This window comes from Dunckerocampus dactyliophorus, chromosome 4 (genome assembly GCF_027744805.1).
Source record: "Dunckerocampus dactyliophorus isolate RoL2022-P2 chromosome 4, RoL_Ddac_1.1, whole genome shotgun sequence".
NCBI classification, from domain to species: domain Eukaryota; kingdom Metazoa; phylum Chordata; class Actinopteri; order Syngnathiformes; family Syngnathidae; genus Dunckerocampus; species Dunckerocampus dactyliophorus.
In genome coordinates, this window is record NC_072822.1 from 11,867,902 (window position 1) to 11,889,898 (window position 21,997).

A 21,997-nucleotide genomic window follows, 5' to 3' on the forward strand; every position below is an offset into this window, starting at 1 on the left:
GCATTCTTATCTGATATACAGCATACCTGTTTGGTAGTGCTGTATATATTGAGTGATTTAATTGTGTGTACAGTGGAAACAACTGTTTGGATTTGGATACCTCAAAGTAGAAGTAATCACATCCAGGGTTAAAGACACAATACAAGTGAACAAAGAAGATAACCACTGTTAAACAGCCTCTTGAAGACAAATGACAAAGACGTAAAGCGAAGGTGATTTGGGTCTGAGGTGTGTGCCTGACATGTCTCACTTTAACATTTTGAAAAGTCTAAAAAGAAGTTAACACAGTAGTTAATTAAACAAATTCAGGGGTATTCAATGTTAGGCCTTAGGTGATCCATTGTATTTATATTAAACACTTTCCACCTTCACTGTCGGATTAGTAGACGGGGTTATTTTATTAATTTGATTACCTGCCCACAGAGTCAAGTATTAAAATGATCAATTTTCTTCACAGCAGGCCTCCCAAAATATCCAGCTGTAAGATGCAGTGTTATTAAAGAAATGAAGAAAATGAAAAGGGGAGAGTTTAGCTATAATACCCTACTTACGATGCTGTTTGGGGAATTTATAATCACACATACTGCATTTTTGCTCCCACACATGAGTTGAAAGTGGGGTTGAAAGATATATGTGATTCTGCCCTGAGGTTTATTATGTGATTTACTGCTAATCCTGCTGTTCCGGTGTTTGGTACCTACTTTCCCCCAACTGTTTTTAACCATAAATCTGACAAAAACAGTGGAGAAATTAAAATGTAATCATGATTCCATATCAACAGGCAACTCAATTCCGACATTTAATATTTGTGTTAAATCTGCCCAAACTTTGTTATATCCTGTTATTGTTGTAAATCTCGCCTTCTCTGGTGGTCCATTTGTATAAAATGGACAAAAGCATTCCACAAACAACATAAAAAAATGTCTGTAAAGCCAGACAATTGGCTTCAGCAAATTTACTCGCTAGAGTAAACTCTAAGAGTCTCTTGTGATGTGTCCAATGAGACGTCTTCTGGCGTGATCAAACATGAGCACACATGCAAATGGACCTGGATTACTGTGCGGTAATTAAGGTCATGGAGCCTAACAGACCGTATGCTTGGAGAAGACGTGCTCTGACCGCAATGGAACACACATGGCGGTGGTCCAATTATCCACATGCAAATCAGCAACCAAAAGTCTCCAAAATATTTTGAAAATGTCAGTAATATGTCTGAAAAATACAGTCGGACGGAACTGTCACCATCACATAAGCAGACCGACGGTTTTGTTGGATGCACAGATCGTCACACGTCATTAAATCATTTTGACCGAAGCGTGTCACGTTATTAAGACACCTAGAATCTGTGAAAAAATGCATCTCTCTCCCTTAGTTTTCCCTTTCCTTATCATTTCTTGCTAACAGCAACTCTAAGACTTAAAGACACTATTCAGTGCAGCTTTTGGGATGCATCTTTATGAGTACTGTAAGTTACTTTTAGATGCTGAGAGGAGTTAAGAGAGGTGTCATAAAAGTGACAGGGGGAAGGGCTCTGACAGGGTGACAAAAGCAGGAATGCCAAGTGAAAAGGAAGCATGAAGCTGATCAGAAGGCGTGATGTGATGACACATTACCTTGAGGAGTTTTCACTAATAGAGCACAGAAAAACAGCAAAAACTGCGACTACAAAGAGGCCAGCCTGCCCATTTTTTCTCTCCTAAAAGCCTACATACAGTATAATTCACATTGACATTCACTGTTCTTCTTAGACAGTCTTATTGCTGGCTCAAGTAGAAGAGCATTTCAAGACGTTCACATAAAGTCTACGAGAATGATGAAGGCACATTTGAGTGGTCCCTCTCCCATTTTGCTTCAATTACCAGGAATATTGTAGAGGCGCAATTGCTTTGTATACGTGGCATGTGTGTGTTTTAACTCCGTGTCTTACTGTGTAACCTTCACTGACCCTCCTCCAGAGGCAGTCTCATTAATCACAGCACACGTAAAAAAAGATGAAGTAGGCGAGGTAATTGAATCGGGAAGGCATCAAGCCTTGCGTTGCAGATTATCCGTGACATCGTGACCTCCTGGACTAGCCCATACAGACGAGATTAAAGTTAAACTAAATGGCACAAGGAAAGTCAAGAGCCTTGTAGCACCCTAAATGCCTAGACTAACTTTCTAAAGCATAGCTGGTGGCTATAATATGTTGCATTTCTTAGTACGTCACCCTCTTATTAAGTTTAAATTTGGGCATGCACTCACATTCAAGCTTCAGTTGTTTACAAGTGCCATCACTTCATTTTACAACTTGGTACTACTACACCTGTCCTGATTTGTAGGCTTATTTAACTGGTGGGAGGAGCAATCAAGTTAATTACTCTGTGATATCTACATTGAGAGTGCGCCTGTGCTTGTGTGTGAGCAATTGTGCTATGGCACGCAAAGTGTACCATGCATGAGTATGGCTCAGAGCACACACACTAGTGAAACAAACCAGACTTAGGTCTTAATTGTGCCTGAGCACTGACAGATTGTGGAATGCATGTGTGCCCTTAAACCTTAAACCTCTGACATGTCCAACTCACAGTAGTTCCCAAAGGTTGACAAGGTTGTACAGTTGACAGCTGGGCAAGGTGAAGACATTTCACCTTTGGTCCAAAAGTCTTCCTCAGTTTACGCACGGGGTTCCCCTACTTTTGTCTCTGGTGGGTGTGTCCCCTGGGGCTGGTCACAATAGCAGGGTGACCAAAGGTCCTGTTTTCCCAGGACATGTCTTGTTTTCACATCCTGTCCTGGCCGTCTTTTGTTTTTTTTTAGAAAGTGAGGAAAATGCCCTGGTTTTCATTGTTTGTTATTGGGTCATTAAACTGATCGACATTAGGGCTGGATTTGTTAATATAGTTAATATTAATACATATTTTATAGTTATTTATTTGTCCAGTAAGATTTGAAAAAAGAGCTATTATTTTCTTACAGGCCAATTCAATTCCTCTAATACAGAAGAGACATTACTTCTATTATTATTCAATTCCACACATTATTTCTATTATTATTCAATTCCAGAGATTTTAAAGTTATTTTTACACCATTGAAACTTACAGATATTATTTTAGGTTTAATAAAACATGTTGACTAACCTCTGAGAAGCCTGTTTTTGTTTATGTCTTTGGTTATAGATAGTATTTTGTAACGTAACAATTTTCTATCCATACAGAGGAGGCATACTTTAAATGTATTGAAATTACATCGAGTGTCCTTGTTTTCGCTAATCACAATATGGTCACCCTACACAAAAGGGTTGTTATTGTAGCCGGCGTGGCTGGTGAACGATCGTCCTGCGTAACAATAGGTCGTTTGACTGTCTGGTTGCACAGCAACTTGTTAGTGTCTACTCTTCCCGTGGAATGAGACAATGAGATGTTGAATGAGATGTCAGGACATTGTTGTAAACAGATGATAGATGATGGCACAAAACCTCCTTTTCTGTTTAGGGAGGGCCTTTCTAGTTTGACATAGATGGCTTCTTCCACACCTCTTTCAAACCAGCGGTCCCCCCTATCCAGAATTCGGACATCGTTGTCCTCAAAGGAATGTCCCTTCGTTTTTAGATGCAAATGAACTGCTGACTCTGGGCCCGAAGAAACTGCGCTTTTTTTAAGGGTTGTCTTGTTTCGCCAATGTAGAGGTCATTCCTCCTCACTACACTGCACGTCATAAACAACATTGCTAAGTCTTGCTTCTCTGGATTTTGTCCTCGGGGGGAGAACCTGTGGTTGTCTGAGTATGTACGCAATGCATCGGTGTGTTATGTTTGGAAAAAATCCTTCTGCATTTCTCAGACAAATCAGCCACATAGGGACCACCGCATTTCACTTCCTGTTTCTGTCGTCACGCTCGCGTGTTGTGGCCCTTCTCCAGGTGGATTTGACAATGGCCCAGATTGGCAAGCCACAGTTAATGACACTTGGGTTAAGATCAAACCTGCGAAGTAGATTTGTTTACTCAACACATCAACTCTCTAGACAGAAACATCCGATCCACTCGAGAAGACATCAAAGAGAACCCATTGCTGTTTTTAGACTGCAGAGTGCGGGCCGGGAAGGACTGCAAGCCTGCACAGCACAGTCCAGCACAGTCAAATCCTCTCCATGAGCTCATGAGGGTCAGGCGAGTCATTGTGGTCCATTTCAGCTGTAAATAACACCACATAAAGAATAAATATCAGTGTTGAGATCACTGCGCCAACTCAAACACATCTCTTTAGTTGAGGTTTGTTGCTAGCCTGTTGGCTGGTTAGCATTAGCATTAGGCTCTGCTTTGGATTAACTAAACAACAGTGTGCTGGTGACGACTGTTACAGCATGTAAGAAATACAGTGAATATATTGAATATTTGATGTGATTTACCTTTGTTCCACTCATTTACTGCTTCCTCTATTCCTTTTGGCTCATATGCTCAAGCAACGAGCTCACGGAGTCCTTTGCTGTTGCTGTTGTTGGTACAGAAGTATAGCGGTTGGACCCAGTGCTGTTCATCTGTTCATCTTATCATCTTGCTTAAGTTTCTTCGGCCATTTTGTTTGGGCTTTTGTCCTACATTTAGATCCACCAATCTGTTTTTATTAGTGTCGTTATAGTTAATTGTGGATGACTTCAAGTTGCATCAAGTCTTTGTGTGTTGTCTCCCTGCTGCCCTGTTGAAGCAACATCATCTTGCATGTACATGTAATGTGAAGCCCAGTCACAATCATATTGTTCATGCATATATTCTGCTCCAAATCATCAATTTTACACATCACGTGCGATATAATGCGATCTTTTTTGTCATTTTGCTACTTTAAAGCGTACACTTTGTCTTTCAGCCCATGAATTTACAAAGTGGTGCATCATCAATTGTCAGTTCCTTAACGTGTTCCTTAATGTGTAACGTGTTCGCTTAACGTGCTTAACATTAATTATTTCATGTCGTCATGCTGTTTACCTATTTTGTTGTCTAGCATCTTAATATTCACAGAACTCTCCTTCCTCATGTTTTGAACTTCCTTGTGAACTTCTGAGTTCTCCTTTCTCGTGGCACTCAACATCGCTGTTATCTCCTCTATTGTCCCTGGCTGTCTTCCACGTCCCCCCCCCACTGCATTTGCAGCGGCAGAAGCCTTATTTCTACCCAATCTGACTGTTGCTCGTCAGCACTTTTGAAGTTTTGGACTTGAGCGACGTCTTAGCTTGTCTTGTTCGCTATTGTCGCCAATCGTAACTTGTTTTTCTTGTTGCGTTAGTTCCTCACGCCAGACGGTATCTGCAAATAGATCTGTAATTATGGTCGAGATCTGTGGTCAGGAAAACTTCCAAAATACTCCACAACTTTGAAATCGGTGAAGTCCCAAGAAAAAAAACTTGTCTTCGGTTAAATGAAAAACCTTAATAGATTTTTTTTTACTAATTGCGAGCTTAACTGAATTATGATCCCTTATATTTGAAAAGATTTCTGGAACCGACTTTTATCGCTGATGTTATTAAAACCACTTCTAGTCATACTACATACAATGAATGAGAATGAGAGTCAAAGGAATGTGATACGAGCTTGCTGTGATATTTTTTTTTCTCCTCTGACTTTCAGTGATCAGACACAGCAGACAAAGTAAATACTGTATAACATATCATCTCAAAACTACATCAGTCAAAGCAACACAGTGGAGACAGTTGGAGACATGAAAAAACATTGACATCTCAACAATTCGTGTGACAAATGCTGTTGTAACTTTATTTTAATGATTAAAATACGAAGATCAATAAATTCACATGTACTACTGCAAAGGCTATTTAAAAAAAAAAAGTCTTTCTTCCTGGTTCTTGGGACTGCATTGCTATCGGAGAAGTAGTTAATGATCACACAATTTAAAAGGTTTGCAAATTGCCTTAAAAATAAGAGCAATATATTTGGTTACAGCGCTGGACTGTTACCATCAATAATAAAGATGGTGCTACGTGAGTGAGTGTACTGAAGTTATTGGACTGACAAGCACTGAGCTATTAGACCAGGGGTGTCAAACTGGTGCCATGGAGGGCCGAGACACTGCAGGTTTTCTTTCCAGCCAATCACTAAAGCAGGTGATTTTAATGATCAACACCTTCAGTTTGAGGGAAGAAGCTCATCAATTAAATCACCTGCTGAAGAAACTGGTTGGAGAGAATACCTGCAGCGTCTCGGCCCTCCATGGCCACAAGTTTGACACATGTGTATTAGACTATTAAACACTACTGACAATATAGTGGGTTTATTGGATGTTAATGTTATTCTAAATCCATTTCTTGTCTGAGATTTGTAAAGATGTTTTGCATCTTTCTTTTTTTGTTTCATTAATAATGAAATAATCTTGCCTGATGTCAGATGGGATAGGCCACAGCTTACCTCCAAACCTAATGAGGTATAGAAAATGGTTGGATGGGTGATTATTTTTAATGTGAAGCAAATTTTGCACCAGCACACATGTCCCTGACTTGTAAAGTTATTGCTACGGCAAAATGAGAGGTGTCCTGACTGGTCCATCAATGTTATAGACCAATGAAGTAGGTGATATGTGGCTGCCATGGCAACAAACAAGAAGCTTTTCTTCCAATTACAAGTTATCCAAGTAATTTTGAAGCTTTTTCACAAGGTTTAAATTACTGAGAATTAGGCAACATTATTTAACACTACAACTATTGAGCAAAACAAAATAAGAGGTGATCATCCAAATGAGCAAATGTGTTTATGTTTTTGTCAAACTAGTAAAGATAATTCCATTACTTTGTGTTTTGTTTTTGTACGTGCATGAGCAAAACTCTTCACACTATTAAACATGCTGCAGCTGTGCTTTCCTATGCTCATTTGCCCCTTGGTGGCTTTTACTTTAACTATAATTCGCTTTTAATACTGCAACATTACCTCCGCAGTCATCCAACACACAACCTCATACAAACAGCAACATGGAAAAGTGTCTTTCCTTCCCTTACATTCAGCTCTGCTGGTGTATAATCTAGTGACGTGCCACGGCACGGTGACGTTTTAACTCTTTGAAGCAGACGGGCGCCCTAAAATATTCTGTTATGTAACTGTCCTTGCTTGCAAGGCTGCACGAGGATGTGTGAGGCAAAACGTAATGGTGCTGGGGGTATGCCTCTGAAAGCGTGCATTGTGTTTGTGTATGCGCCAGGGAGTGTAAATTATGCAGCGCAGGATAAGCGTGCCGGGTAGGGATGATCCAGCAATACACAGCTTTTGAATTAGAAGCGTCAAAACAGCTAGGAGAAAATGCTGTGTGAAACAGGCGGGCGAAGAACCATAAGGGGGAAGGGATTTAGGGAATGGATTGGACCAAGACCACTAAACAGGCTAAGAATGTAGAAGGATACTAAGAGGTGCTGGACTGTGGAGCTGTCGTGGCTTAATGGGCCTTTGAGAGGATTTTGTGTGTTAAAACATGAATTAGTACTGAACACTGAAAGACAAAAAGACACAAGCATGTAAGAGTTCAAATGTACTTTTCTTAACAATCCCTGTAATGTAAGAGCACTTGCTAATTATGCATGCATAGCATAAACCGTTTTTAGTTTCTTCAAATAATAAATGTATGAATTAAACACATTATTAATAAAAAGATTAAATTTAATCATTAAATTAAGTAATTATTTATTTTATTTATTTTATTGTATTTACAGTAAAGCTGATAAACAACAAGAGAAAATCAGAGTACAAAATCATATAAACTATTTGAAAATCATTTTTTAAACAATAAAAAAGAAAATAAATAAAATAACGAAACCATTAAAATAAATTATTAATTATAATGAACTACTTAAAGAATGAAAAGTCTATTCCCAACTCACACATGGCTCTTTTTACCATGGCTCATCGTTTCAACAGACAAATGTTTCAGACAAACATGTCCTCAAATGATTGAAGTATTGAAAGTATCGATATTTTGATTTGAGAATTGATTCCAGTGACGAGCTAGTATCGGAAGTACCGATATTTCAGTACTGATCCGCACATCACTACTGTCAGTCGGCACTTGCGGCAGAGCAGAGTGAAACAATGCTGCCTACTAACATAAAGTCTGGGAGTACAAAAAGGAAAGAGAGAAAGGTGAGAGGACAGAGGCAAACGAAAAGGGTGTCAATATGTGACCGCTTTTTTTTTTGTTGTTGTAGCCTAGCCTAGCTGTGTGACACTACCACCAATAGGGGCTGGCTTTTTTCTGTTTCAGCCAATGACTTTTGCCTGCACCGTGGGAGTTTGTCACGCTTTGCAAATGTGTCAAACAACGGTGGATGTTTCAGAAAGCCATGGTGTTGTGAACGAAAATTCTTCTTCTAATGCATGATAAGGTTGGTCGTATTAAACTTCCCCGGTTCTGTGCCACCACAGGAACTTGTGCATGACAAGTTTTGCACTAAGCTGCAACGTCTTTTTCGGACTTTAACGAAAAACACAGCCACAGACTGACATCACTCCAACTCCTTGCTAAAAATGCTAGCACTTGCTGTTGTTGTGATCACGTGGGTTCTGCAAGCTGAATGAAGAGCTGCTGCTGGATAGAAGTGCTGGTGCGGAGTCTGGAATGGACTGCTTGTATTGGAGATTTTACATGCAGGTTGATATAATCCAATATTGTTTTTTGGCTATCAATATTGGATCGGGACACCTGTACTTTTTACACTGAGACTTGAGAGGCATATTTTTTCCAAAAATGACTTGTGTGATTCTGAGGTTTCAATGTATTCCAATCATTTATATTTTTCTCTATTTCCCCTTTTGTTCTTTGTCTTGGTTTATGTGCAGGTATTGGCCAGGGTGTGCCAGTGGTGGCTCTCATTGTGGAAGGAGGGCCCAATGTGATCTCCATAGTGCTGGAGTACCTCAGGGACACCCCCCCAGTACCTGTAGTGGTGTGTGATGGTAGCGGAAGAGCCTCGGACATCTTGGCGTTTGGTCACAAGTACTCTGAGGAGGGAGGGTAAGCTCTTGTATCATACACTACAACAAGTATGCACTGTTTTTTTCACACATTGATTTATACTATAGAGAATTACAATACATACATTTTGTACATTTTCTAATGCGGTGAACGAGCTGTATGTAATCGTTACCATGTAAATGAGTGCGTTTAAGGAAAATGTGGTATTAGAATAAACGTAATTGCAGCAAATTAAAAATGTATGACTTAAGGGAAATATTCTGCCGTATTACTTTGATTAAAAAATATATGTTTCTCCTGAGAGATGTTGTGCATTCATAATTGTTCTTCCCAATTCTTCTTACTGCATGTCCAGTTAAAGATGAAGCTCATCTTACCAAGGACTGTCAGGCATACTGTAACAGTGCTGAGAGTCTTAGTCAACCTTGGTTTCACTTACTGCCAACAAATCTAATTGAACTCCCTCCCTCCCACCCCACACCACCACCCAACCCAATCATGGTTTACGCGCTCCCTCTCCCTCTTTCCTCCACCCTCCCGTTTTTTTTCTTCTCCTCCAGCATAATTAACGAGTCTCTGCGAGACCAGTTGCTGGTGACCATCCAGAAAACATTCACCTACAGTCGCACACAGGCTCAACATCTGTTCATCATTCTCATGGAGTGCATGAAGAAGAAGGAGCTGGTGAGTGTCGTGACCATTCACACACATGTCCCGTATCTCACAAAAGGGAGTACACCCCTCACATTTCTGCAAGATTTTTCTCGAGAGACAATACTATAGAAATAAAACTTGGATACTGTAGGTCCTCAGGGTTATGTTCTTAGCCTCCTAGCGAATGGGGAAAATCTGCAAGTAAGCGGTACACCCATGCAGCTTGCTCTTACCCCTCCAAACCACCAGCTATCAACTACAGTATTACAGTATTAGTACTACAGTAACAACTGATGTTCCCAACCCCATTAATAAGGCAAGAAATTCCACTAGTAACCCTAACAAGGCACACCTGAAGTGAATACCATTTCAGGTGACCACCTCATGAAGCTCACTGAGAGAACACCAAGGGTTTGCAGCGCTATCAAAAAGCTTTGAGGAATCTAAAATATAAGACATATTTAGAGTTATTTCACACTTGTTTGTACATAATTCCACATGTGTTCATTCATAGTTCTGAGAATCTACAATGTAAATAGTCATGAAAATAAAGACAACGCATTGAATGAGAAGGTGTGTCCAAACTTTTGGCCTGTACTGTATGTGAGGAATATTAGGGCTTAAACCTTGATTGTGCATTTAGCATTTAGCTTGTTAGCTTCCATCGCGAGTGACCAATGGCAATTGAAAAAAAAAGGTTTCTGGAACTGAACCTAATCAAATAATTCCAACAGTCACTTTTATTGCAAATGCTGACCCAAAATTGAACCGACTAAATTAGTTAACTGATGACCACAGAAACCAAGCTATAGATATGAAAGCTACCATACTGTTTCTATATTTTGATTGACTTATTTAGATATATGAGTCGCCACAGTCACACAATGAAACATATATTTCATAGTAATACTTCTCTGACGGTGTCAATCACACCTGAGCAGCTTTGAAATCGCACATGCTAATTGAGGACACATCAACTGTAGATCGTGAAAGTGTACCTAATGATGTGTTCAGCGACTAAAGGCCTGTGTATCCTGATAATACTTGAGACCAAATAGTCTTCACTTTGAGAGTTTATACAGAGTTTAAGTGAAGACCCACAACCTGTGGAGTACACGTGTCACATTCATCTCTCTTGCAGAGTACTCTCAGCCCCTTTGTAGCGCTGTCAGTCACAGAAACGGAACATCTTAATTACGCTGTTTCATGGCAAGTGTGTGGGGTGTGGGAGGTGAAGCGTATTCTGTGCAAACCATTTGATGACAACAGCGGGGGACATAAAGCTGCTGCACCACAGTTGTTAAAGGTATATGCACGCATTATGTTGGCACAACACCAGTTGAATTCATATTGAAAGACAAGATAGTCTCTAACAGCCCCTACAAAGCAGTACTTAACAAACAACATTTAATATATAGCGCTGCGGAAAGCACTTACTGACCTGACTATTGATTTGGTCGGTCTCTTTATTTCACTGTATTCCTCAAATCAATGACTTCTAGCTGTAGGTATAATGGCGCCAATACCCTTGGACATAGAAGCACATAGACACAACTAATCCTTCTTGTCCAGTTAATGAACCTACCGTGTGTTTCTAGCTAAATTGAAAATGATTGGCTCTGTGTGTACTTGCAAGGCATATGCAGAGAGCAGCAGGTTGGCAGCATGGCATCACGCTCACTTGTAAGAGAATTGATGGCATCCTCAGTGGGCTTCTAGCATGCTGACTGATGGATTCTCTGACCACAACATAGCAGAGCAGGACAATAGAGTGTGCTTCATTTAACAGGAGCAGCTGTAGAACCCAGATAATTTGATGCTGCTGCTCTGAACCTACAGAACAATTAGTACTGTCATAATGAAATTGAGCAAGGATGATACGATATGCAGATGTCAGTTAATTGGTGACAATGCATATTTATTATATTGGCACAATGAAAACATAACCAAATACTCTGCGGCCTCTATATACAGTATATATCCAGTCAAATGCTCCTCCCTCACATGGCTTCTATAAAAAAAAATCCCACTCTCAATAGACATATGCTGCAAATCATTCTTGCCCATGCACCATGCGGAGAGTCTCAAAAAGCCTAATGGATTATGATGATCTGCACCAAAGAGCAGTTGGCACTTTGCTGCCTGGTACTTCTGTCCCCCTCATTTAGTTCTTTGTGACTAAGTCGACATAAGGCAGAGCACAGAAAAAGTGGACCAAACTTAGAGGTGTTTGGAACATTTGGCCCATCACAAATCATGACTGAACACATGAAACCAACACTTAGTGGTCCAATCTCATACAAGAAAACAAGTGATGCAAACTCATAGCACAGACAGCACGAGTGCAGTTTTGAACATCTGTGGACACATATGACATTTGAACCAAAACAGAGAAAAAGAAGTTGACCAAACTACTTAACAGACTAAATGTTAAGAACCAAACTGAGGTAACACTTAGGGCCTGGTCGACTCAGATCCCAAATAACGAGTGCTCCATTGGCATGGTATGGAATGCTTTTTTGTGGTTGCATGAAGGGACATCACATGGTTACATTTGCAGAATTCAACATGTCTGAAAAGGAGTAGGAAGAAGCAGAGCTTATATTTCATCCTACCCCTTCTCCATGTCTATTACTGATAAATACTGATAATTCATTCACACTATAACTTGACACTTACAATATTTCACTTTCCGACATGTCTTTTTTTTCCACTTCCTTTATGAAAGAATGGTGTTAAAAATAATCAAGAAGCAAATAGGAGTTAATCCTTCCATTTGTTTCTGAAGTGATGCATTTTCCTTCACCTGAGCGAGCTAAATGACATTTCACCTGCTATGAGTGGGCACGTTGCAGGTGATCTGCTATGATTACTTGCACAATTTTTGAGTGGTGCAAAAGTAGTGTGGACCGCCCTATTTAAATGAGCTTTATGCGTCTGCTACCAGCTGTCACCATGGAGAACTTGAGGGAGCAGAGTGGCCGCAAACATGAAATGAGGTTTGAAGCCACGGAGTTGGAGGTCTTGATGGAGGATGCAAATAAACACACTGGTGAACTGCAGCACAGACATACAGTATCATCATCATAATAATGCTTTATTATGCTATATTAGTGTTTTGTCATTTAATATACATATACGTATTTTACATAACAACATGTCATGTAAATATACTGTACGTGTTTTACACTACAACGTATTAAATAATGGCATTTTCGATTTATCCTACCAGTCACACTTTCTCATTCAACATCATGAGGAAGTGTGTCCAAACTGATATTCCGGTGAACATGTCGACAGTGTACTTATGTAGCTTTATCTACTTCCACATTAGTTAGATAGCTGCATAGCCAGGTGAAAGCCTCACTATTGCGCTAAGGCACACACAACTCGACAGGAGCACACTGGCGATGGTGCACTGGAATGATCCTGATGCAATGCCATTCCAGCAGCTCCATAATTATCTGGATAGATGGTATGTCTCTACTATTTTTTATTTTTGACAGTCCAAATAGGTCGACAACCGCACGGAAGGTTCTCTCTCGCCGTTGGCTGTGATCGCACCTGCCTCCTTCTCGGCACAATGACGGCAGCCGTGCGTAACGCTGTGGTTTGCACCTGCCTTCCAAACATGCTAAAAATAGACAGTTTGGTAATTCACATTGTGGATGCTAAATGATTACATTTGCATATCCTCCTCCCAGTATTTTGTGAGGTCTGATAAACACCATATATTCTGCATTTTTATGTAGGCAATCATACTACATGGTTTGCACGTATTTTTATACACCAAAACTTTTTGTAAATCAGGCCTTAAGTGTGGCTGTATATTTGCTAGTTAATCCCATGTTTGTGTAGACAACTGGCAAACCTACTTGCTTATCTACCTGCCAATGCAGTGCAGGATGACACTACTGGGGTGCAGACGAGAACGCAGCAAAAGCAGCAATTCAGAATCGAAATAAATAGCACTTAGTGTGTTATTTTGTGTAAAGTTGGTTTGAGAGCACTTGTGAGTGCATGTGACAGGAAGAAAAGCTCTGACTTACTTGGTTAAAAGTCGTTTGGCGCCACCTGCTGGTTTTTATGTATAAATCTTGCGTTCAGAATATAAGACGGCCCCTGTTTTTCTGATTTTCTTCTAGGGAAAAACACCATCTTATATTTGGGAAAACAGTAGCGATGCAACAATTTATCCATTGGACTGAAGAAGCTTTGGTAATTAATTTGTATAGAGTAAATTGTGCACATTTACAGCTTACAGCTATATATCTTCAGATGTAATTGTAGGGCTAATTACATGTAATAATGCTTCCCTCCTTCCCTCCATGTCTGATCTTCTGCAAGTGGGGGTGCATGATGAATGCCCTGATATTTCCCATGTTGGCATGAATAATTGATTGTGGATAGTCCTTATATGTTTAATTCAAATGAAATATTCAAGAGGAACCACCAACAGGCAGTGTTCCTTTGCCTGCTTGACAAGAGACACTAAGAATAAATAGGAGACGAGGAGAGTAAAATAGTCACTTAAGAGGGCCATGAGACTGAGGGGGAAATAATGTGGGTATAAAAAAGAGAAAGAACAATGAGATTTGGGGGAAGGTATAGGAGAAAACAGATAGTAAGAGTTTATCAGTTGGACAGTTTACCCCTTTAAAAATGCATGAGAAGAGAAACTTAGTTTCTGATTTGTTCTCTTTGGCACCCAAACAGTAAATCGCTGTTTTCTGCAGGAAGCTAATAAAACATATTCAAGCATTAAACTTTTTAATTTACACACTGAATGGTTTTCACTGACTGCCAACATCTGGGAAAAGCATGCTTTAGAGGCCAGTATGGCCGACTGTATGGTTAGTGTGCCGAGCATTTGTAGATATGTCTGTGTGTGTGTGTGTGTGTGTGTGTGTAGGCTGTGCCGTGTGTTAAAATGGAACCATTAGCACAGTCTTGCCCTTTTAATGAAATGATGAATATTTTCTAATCAGCTTGGCTCACTGCAGCATGAAGAGCATATTTCCTGATCCCCAAAACATGTAGTTTAGCATCTGTGAAGAAGAGGGAATACTCCACTCAGAGGAAGATTGCATTGCCTTTAAATTTCTCACATCTGTCTTTGCTCCTCTTTGCTTCCTTTGCCTCACGCAGGCTTCCCATTTCCTGCCGTCTCATCTCCACCCTTCCAATCCCTGCTGCCGCTCGACGTTGCTTCTTAATCGTTGCGCTTAAACTCTGTTAGTCTATTCATGTCTGTAGAAGTATGGAGTCTGACAGACACAGCTCAGTTCCTAACCCCCCCCCTGCATGATGTCAACATAGTGAGAGAGTGCCAATATCATGTGGAGCTGAAACACCTGAACATTTAAAAGTATAAACCCCTTAAAAGGAACTTACTGATTATTCCAGGATATAGGTTGACTTCTGATTTTTCCCACAGAAAATAATCGTAAGAGAGTCATCCCTCGCTACATTGCAGTTCAAAGATCACTCCCTCACTTTTTCAGAAATGTGTTAATTACTAAAGGACGGCTGTTTTGTGGTTGACTATGGACAATTATTAGTAAAAGAAATATTGAAAGACAAGTTATATGTAGTATCGTGGTCACTAGGCGTCAGTAATGTTACATTGATGACACATGACATTAGATTAGATTACCTTCGAACTGCATAGAGTCCACTGCATGCCATGTCTGACATGACATAGGGAAAAGAAGTTCTCCCATTCTGTGTGCAAGTGGTAAGTTTTCGGTTTCTTACTTTGTCCTTCTTCCCCACTCCGTTTTAAACCTTTTCTTGAGTTTAGAATAAATGAATTGGAAGCTTACAGCTCGGTAGCTTGCTATGTTTAAAGCATTGGCCGTCTCTTGTGTCGCTGCAGTGATCCCGTAGCCTCCGCATTACAGTTGATCAATGTGTTGTAAACAGTAGGAGTGTAAAGGTGACAACAGGGTTGCTATTTCATGTCTACAGGGCTCCAACAATGGTAAAAAATTGTATTTAGAAAGTCACAAACAGGTTTTCTATATGCTCTAACTACGAAAATATTCCATTCATTAATATTGACTCCTACTTCGCCGAAATTCACTTATTGTGGTCGGGTCTGGAACCAATTAGCCAGGATAAACTAGGGTTGACTGTATTCAAATCAATTCTAAAATGATTATATGCTGCGTATACTGAATTGGCCTGAAAAAAAGACAGTCCGTGTTTTTCAAGACTTGTTTTTGAAAAAGACACAAAAGACGAAAATATATACATATTTTTAAATAATGTTTTCAACAACAGGTATTACAATAAAAAAGGATATCTTCTTTTTTAGCTGTTTTATGACCCTGCTTCGATGATCACCATTATCCTAAAATAATCATCATAACTCCTCCTCTGTGGTTTGCTCCCTTGCCTAATCTTTCAGACATTTTTTCTGACTTTTTTTTTCTGGTGAAAAAAAATGCTGTTATAGCCACGTAAGTACAGTATCTTATAAATCCCTACACAGACCACAATAACTTTCTTAGCTATGTAAAATTGATGCTTCAGTAAAACGTTTATAGTGAATCATAAAAACAATACAGTCAGCGTTCACTTTGTTGGCAAAAGACAATTTGTGAAGCAAAATAAAAAGCACAAAACAAGTTAGGATGACTTTACAATGTCTTGTGTGACAGCGGTTCAAGCTTCTAATGTCTGTTGAGTTCTGTAATGAGAGGTTCTGTTGCATATTTCATTACATACATATTTTTCAGTGATACAGTAATCCCTCGTTATCGCGGCTAATTGCTTCCAGACCCGACCGTGATAAGTGAATTTACCCAAAGTAGGATTCTTTATTTATAAATGGAATATTTTCATAGTTACAGCATAGAAAACGTGATTACGACCTTCTAAACATGGTTTTAAATTAATTAATTTCATTATTAGAGCCCTCTTGACATGAACTAACACCCCTATAGTCACCTTTACACTCGTATTACACAGTATAGTAGACATAATAACAGTAAATAAGCGACTAAAGACGTAAATAAGACTCATGCTTGTGTATGTTGCTATAAATGTGTTCCCTAGGTGAGCTGTGCAGCAGCAGTAGCCCGTGTTTTTATTAGAGATTATTGTGCCTCTTGTGACACAATTCAAACCTGCAATAAAAGTCTGTTGTTTCGGCAATTAAGTCTGGTGTGTGTGTGCGTGTGTGCTTGTGTGCGTGTGTGTTTGGCTCAATTACAGTAACAAAAAATACATGTTTGCTTCAATATGCATATTTTTTACTAATAATAGGCCATACTTAAGAATGAAACAGCATGATGTATTAATTACTATATTTTTGAAAATCTGTGCCAGGAAATTTGAACCGCCAAGTATTGAGAGACGACTGCTAGATAAAGTTTTTACAGTGGTCCGTTTGAAGTTGATTAAAGAACTTCCATCTTGAGACTGTACCAACAGATGGTCGACTTTGCATCATGAGTAACAAAAGCTGCGCCTTCTGAGAACGCGTACTGAAGTTCACCTTGCTTGTAGGAAATGATGATCCTCAACGGGAGTCCTTGAAATTAGATTAGCAAGCTTGCGTTGTCAAACAGGTTGCTTAGTCTCTGTGCGGGAGAAGCTCTGTTACAGCACAAACCCACAGGGTCACCTTGGGAATATGATTGGAGTAGGGGAAGAGAGAGGAGCAAACAGAGGAGGAATTAACGGTGGGCGGAGCAGAGAAGAGGTGGGGGTTGGCCAGTGGGAGTTTGAAAGATTCCTAGTTGGATTGGTTGGGCTGGAAGATGGTGGGTAGAAGAAGGAGAGGTTAAGGTGGACACGCCTGGGGGGGTGGATAACAAAGATGAAGATCTTCTATTTTCATCATGAAATGACACCTTCATCCATTTCTAGTCCTGTAGGCAGCAGGACACCATGTGTGTGTTCTTCACTTGGCTGTAATGGGCTACTTGCTTTGGAAATCTCACTTCCTTTGTCCATCCAATTATCACTTTCTTATCGCCCTCATTCTGCTTTGTCTGTTTGTATATTTGAAGCCATTCTGGCAGGAAAGCATGCCACATATTATACTGTACCTGTGCACACACATTTAGCGCATCATGTTCAATTCATGCTTGTTTAACAAGCAGTTGCAAGAAATACACATTCCTGCAGAAATGTTCCACGAACACGAAGCGCTGAGAAGTGTGGCTGCTGAGCTGGAATGTAAAAGAAAGGATTTGATGTAATTGAATTAAGAAAGTTATTCAGGAATTAACATGTGTTTCCTTACCAGGCACTTTCTCTGTTAGACCACTTTTCTTAGCTTTTCCCTGGATGTACTTCTTCAACAGAACTACTTCTTCAACTATACTACTTCAATTGAACAAGAACATTTGGCTGCCGAATCAACTTGTTTCACAAACTTTGCCTTTGCTTATTTTACGTAATGTATCTCAGATTTCAGCACATACTGAACATAAGCAAATTGGTCAAAGATAGTCCAAAAATATCTTGTTATTCCGGTCCTTTTTTTTGGAATGAGTATCGTCAAAAAACCACAAAAATAGAACGAAGAAGCAAAGTTAATTATTAGCTGCTTGTTGAACTGAACTGTTGTGATGTATGCTGAGGTCACTCATGAATGTAGTTTATCTTCTGGAAAAGGTGCTAGCAAAAATGCAGAAAGCAACGAAAAGTCAAAGAAAAACAAAACACACAAGAATTAATCATGCTGATGCATGAACACATATTTTTCTGAATGTTTTAGTGGAATTCAATAGAGCAGGGGTGTCTGAAGTGCGGCCCAGGAGCCATTTTTGTCCCGCAGCTATTTTTTTTTTATTGGTCCTCTGCATATTCTAAAAATAAAATGATTGAATCATAATGTATTTTTCATGTGTCTTGTGCAAAATGCATATGCTATTATTAGTTATTAAGTTTCACTGTACTGAGCCACGGTGCTGCGTGCTGCTATTAACTCATTCAATTCCAGCCATTTTTCAAAAGACAACCCCTTCAGTACCGGCCATTTTGGAACCTACCAAAGGAAACATTAGAAACCCATCTTTCATCAGAAAAAAAAAGGTTTGTTTGTACCTTTTTCAGTTCTTTAGTAATCAGCAGTAGAACGTAGGTCAGTTTCAGGAAAATATCAGTTCCCGACTAAAATAGGGGGAAACACAGCTTTTTGTGAAAAGATACATTTCAAGCATAACTTGCACTCTGACACAAATTTCTTTTGCTTCTGTGACGGCTCAAATGTCTCAACAACTATACCAACATAAATAAGTCAAAAAAGGGGTTGTTTTACATTAAAATATCAATTTATTTACAAATATAACACCATGAACTATTTAGAATTTTCAGATTTGTAACTGAACTATGTGTGTGCATGTGTGTTCATGTGTGTGTCTGCGCGCGTGCTTGCGTGTGCATGTGTTGTAATTTCCATACAATGCATATCCTTCTGCATGCTACACTCCTCCACACTCTCTCACTTCCTCCTTCCTGTCATGTGTATTTTTTTCTGTTCACATGATCTCTGCTGAGCTCTTATCAAGCAGTTATGCCACCTTGTGGCCGTTTTTATAGTTTAAAATTGCTCTGAAGTGAAATCCATTAGTGGAGAGTTGCACCATCGCCTCTTTTTTGCCTCTCGCGCAAAAAAACATAAAAGACGTATAAATACGTTGTTCGGATCGGGCGTTCGGGATTATAAAAACGTATAAATACGTCTTTGGTATTGAATGAGTTAAGTAAGATAAAAACTAATGGAATTATTTTACGAAGAAAAAGAAATATTGTTGACATATGATAGTGTTTCTCTTAGAATTCCCCCAAATTACACACATGCTTAAACAACTCATTGGTGTTCCCTCTCTTGAAGACCCCTGATCGATGCGTTCACATCCCATTGCACTCTCATTCCACCTAGAGAAAGACCTTTTGATTACAGTCGTGTGTGTTCCACCACACACACAAACACACACATGCATTTAACTGCTCCCCTTATTAGTGATTGTGTGACACAGGTCTAAGGCATTACACTGTGCCTCACTCCTCATTTCTCACACGGATGACTCCACATGTCATCAGAATATGGTGTGCAAATGATAAATGGACCAAGATAATACATACCATAAATCACCAATGTGAGTGGAATTACTTTTTAAACAATCATGTTTGCATGAAATCAGAGATGGTGTTGGAGGAGGGAATCAGAAGACGGTTAGCCCGCATTATTATTATTGTAGCATTGGCCAAGAGAGTGCAGCAGCAGAAGCAGAAGCTTGCAGATTCCCAGAGCTCGACGAAATGAAGCCATTTAGTGGAGGGAGATGGGAAGGAAGATGGGCTGCAGGGAAGAGGGGAGGTGGAGGAGGAGATGGATGGTTGGTTTGCAGGATTAGAGGAATAACTCGTCAGGCATTCAGAACACGCTTTCACCATTTCTTGGCTTGCTCAAGGTGCCCTTCATGCATGAATACAAGCGTGAGCACCTATGCCCACACCTTTTAATGCCAGCATGCCTAGTCACCTTTGCCAAATATTGCCTTGAAAAAGCCAAGAATTCCCACACTATTGTGGAAAAATCACTCTGAAACCCTCAAATTGTTTAACTTAAAGTCTCCCTCCCTTTCTGTTCTTTGTTTCTCTCAGATAACAGTCTTTCGGATGGGCTCAGAAGGTCATCAGGACATTGACCTTGCCATCCTGACTGCACTACTCAAAGGTAGGCCCCTTGGTTGTGCGCTACAGAAAGTGGTTTCCTTGTTCGTGTGGCCCTCCAGGGATGTTGTTATTCGGTATACACCTTCTATGCATAAAAGAAGGATGCTATTGTTGCAAAAACAGTTGTTCTTGTTTTTCTGCCTCGAGGCTCCCTTTGCATCCTACAGGGAAAACACTGTCAGAATACTATCAATATACTAGATGCAAAGACAGTTTACTGAATTCTCAGTATTGGCCCACTGATTCCTTTTTCCGTCCCCCAGAGAAATGCAGTCGTCTGTGTGAGTGGCAAAATGTTTAACTTTATTCATCAGCCAGTTATTGATTTGATCTCTCCCTAAGCAAATAAACTAGGCTATAGGCTGGTTTACATGCATGGAGGATTGGTGAGGGCCACTGGTATTCATCCATACACATCCCTGAACTAACCAAGAGCAGTAATAAGCAGCAATCCCATTTGCGTCATCTCTCAACCTAAAAAAGGTAATTCTAGAATCATCATCAATATCATAGATTGTTCACACATGCAGCTGACCTTGATTTTAATGTGGTGACAATGTGGCTGTAGTTTCCTCTACAAACAGGTATGCTAATAAAAAATGTCATTGTAATTAACACAGGGACCAGCCCAAAAGTTTTTATTAGTGCAGTCTTAATAGTTGAGTCGTATTCTGTTAATCAAATGAAACTGCAATTGATATTGAACATGACATTGTTCACCTTAAAGGGATGGTTCGGATTTTTTGACATGAATTTGTACAATATCCACATCAGCAGTGGACTATATCAACAGTGACTTGCGCCCCCATTTGGTGCCGCGAGTCCAGTTCTGGCCTGATTTCCCTGACGAGGGAAATGCTGGGTCATTTAAGTAAAGAGTTTGGCTTCTCAAAACAACATGCGTTCAAAAGAGTAATACATTTACAACTCGGTCGGCATTATATTTGTATCCCACCGTGTCCCTGCGCACTGTCACGTCTCCATTCGTGTGTATGTGATGAAGATGCGTCTTCATCACATACACACGAATGTCTCAAGTAAAGACGTGCCAGTCCCAGTCAAGTCTCAAGTCAAGAGTCATAGGCTTGAAATTTTCGAGTCCTGACAAACAATGTACCCTCGAAGCTGCACGCGTGTGCAACTGCGCACTGCTCTGACGTTCTCAGCGCACATCAAATCCATGCAGTGCACAATATACAATCCAACCAGAACTGTAAATAAAATAAACACATAACAATTTATTCTGTACCATTTTGCAATGCAGCTCAGTGAGTGACAGGGAACAACAAGCGGTAACAACATATAACACAATGATGAACACTGTCCAGCCAATGATAAGATCCTGTTTGCACGCATTTCCATCCGCAGCCAATCAATTTATCAACAGCGCCTTACGTAGTACATGCCGCTGTTTTGGAGTCAAGAGAGTATAAATGCTGCTTGCTAACACTATATTATGGCGACACAAACGGGCAGTAGAACATCCACTCACCAAGCCAAAGTAAAAAAAGCGGTTCTTTTAAGGTGGACTGGCTGTCGGAGTACAGTATGTGCAAACAGAAAAACAAGAGGTGAAGCTGTGTGAGATTATTTTTTTCCGAATGAGAAAGGGCTGCTTGATTAAACATTCACGGATCCATACTTTCGACTGGTTATGCAGTACCTCAGATTGATCACAGTTGCTCTGATCGTGCAATCGGACAC

General features: G+C 39.9%; 1 protein-coding gene across 17 annotated transcripts in view; it reads left to right on the forward strand.

The window, feature by feature from the left end:
• Positions 1-21,997, forward strand: part of trpm3 (transient receptor potential cation channel, subfamily M, member 3) — a 182,423-nt gene that overhangs the window by 116,732 nt on the left and 43,694 nt on the right. For 16 of the 17 annotated variants that reach the window (XM_054772858.1, XM_054772869.1, XM_054772868.1 and 13 more), the window contains 3 exons: positions 8,806-8,980; positions 9,502-9,625; positions 20,222-20,294. In XM_054772858.1, the coding sequence (XP_054628833.1) occupies positions 8,806-8,980; positions 9,502-9,625; positions 20,222-20,294 (372 nt within the window). Of the gene's footprint in view, positions 1-8,805; positions 8,985-9,501; positions 9,626-20,221; positions 20,295-21,997 lie in introns of those variants that run through there. The other variant, XM_054772865.1, reaches the window with a different exon arrangement.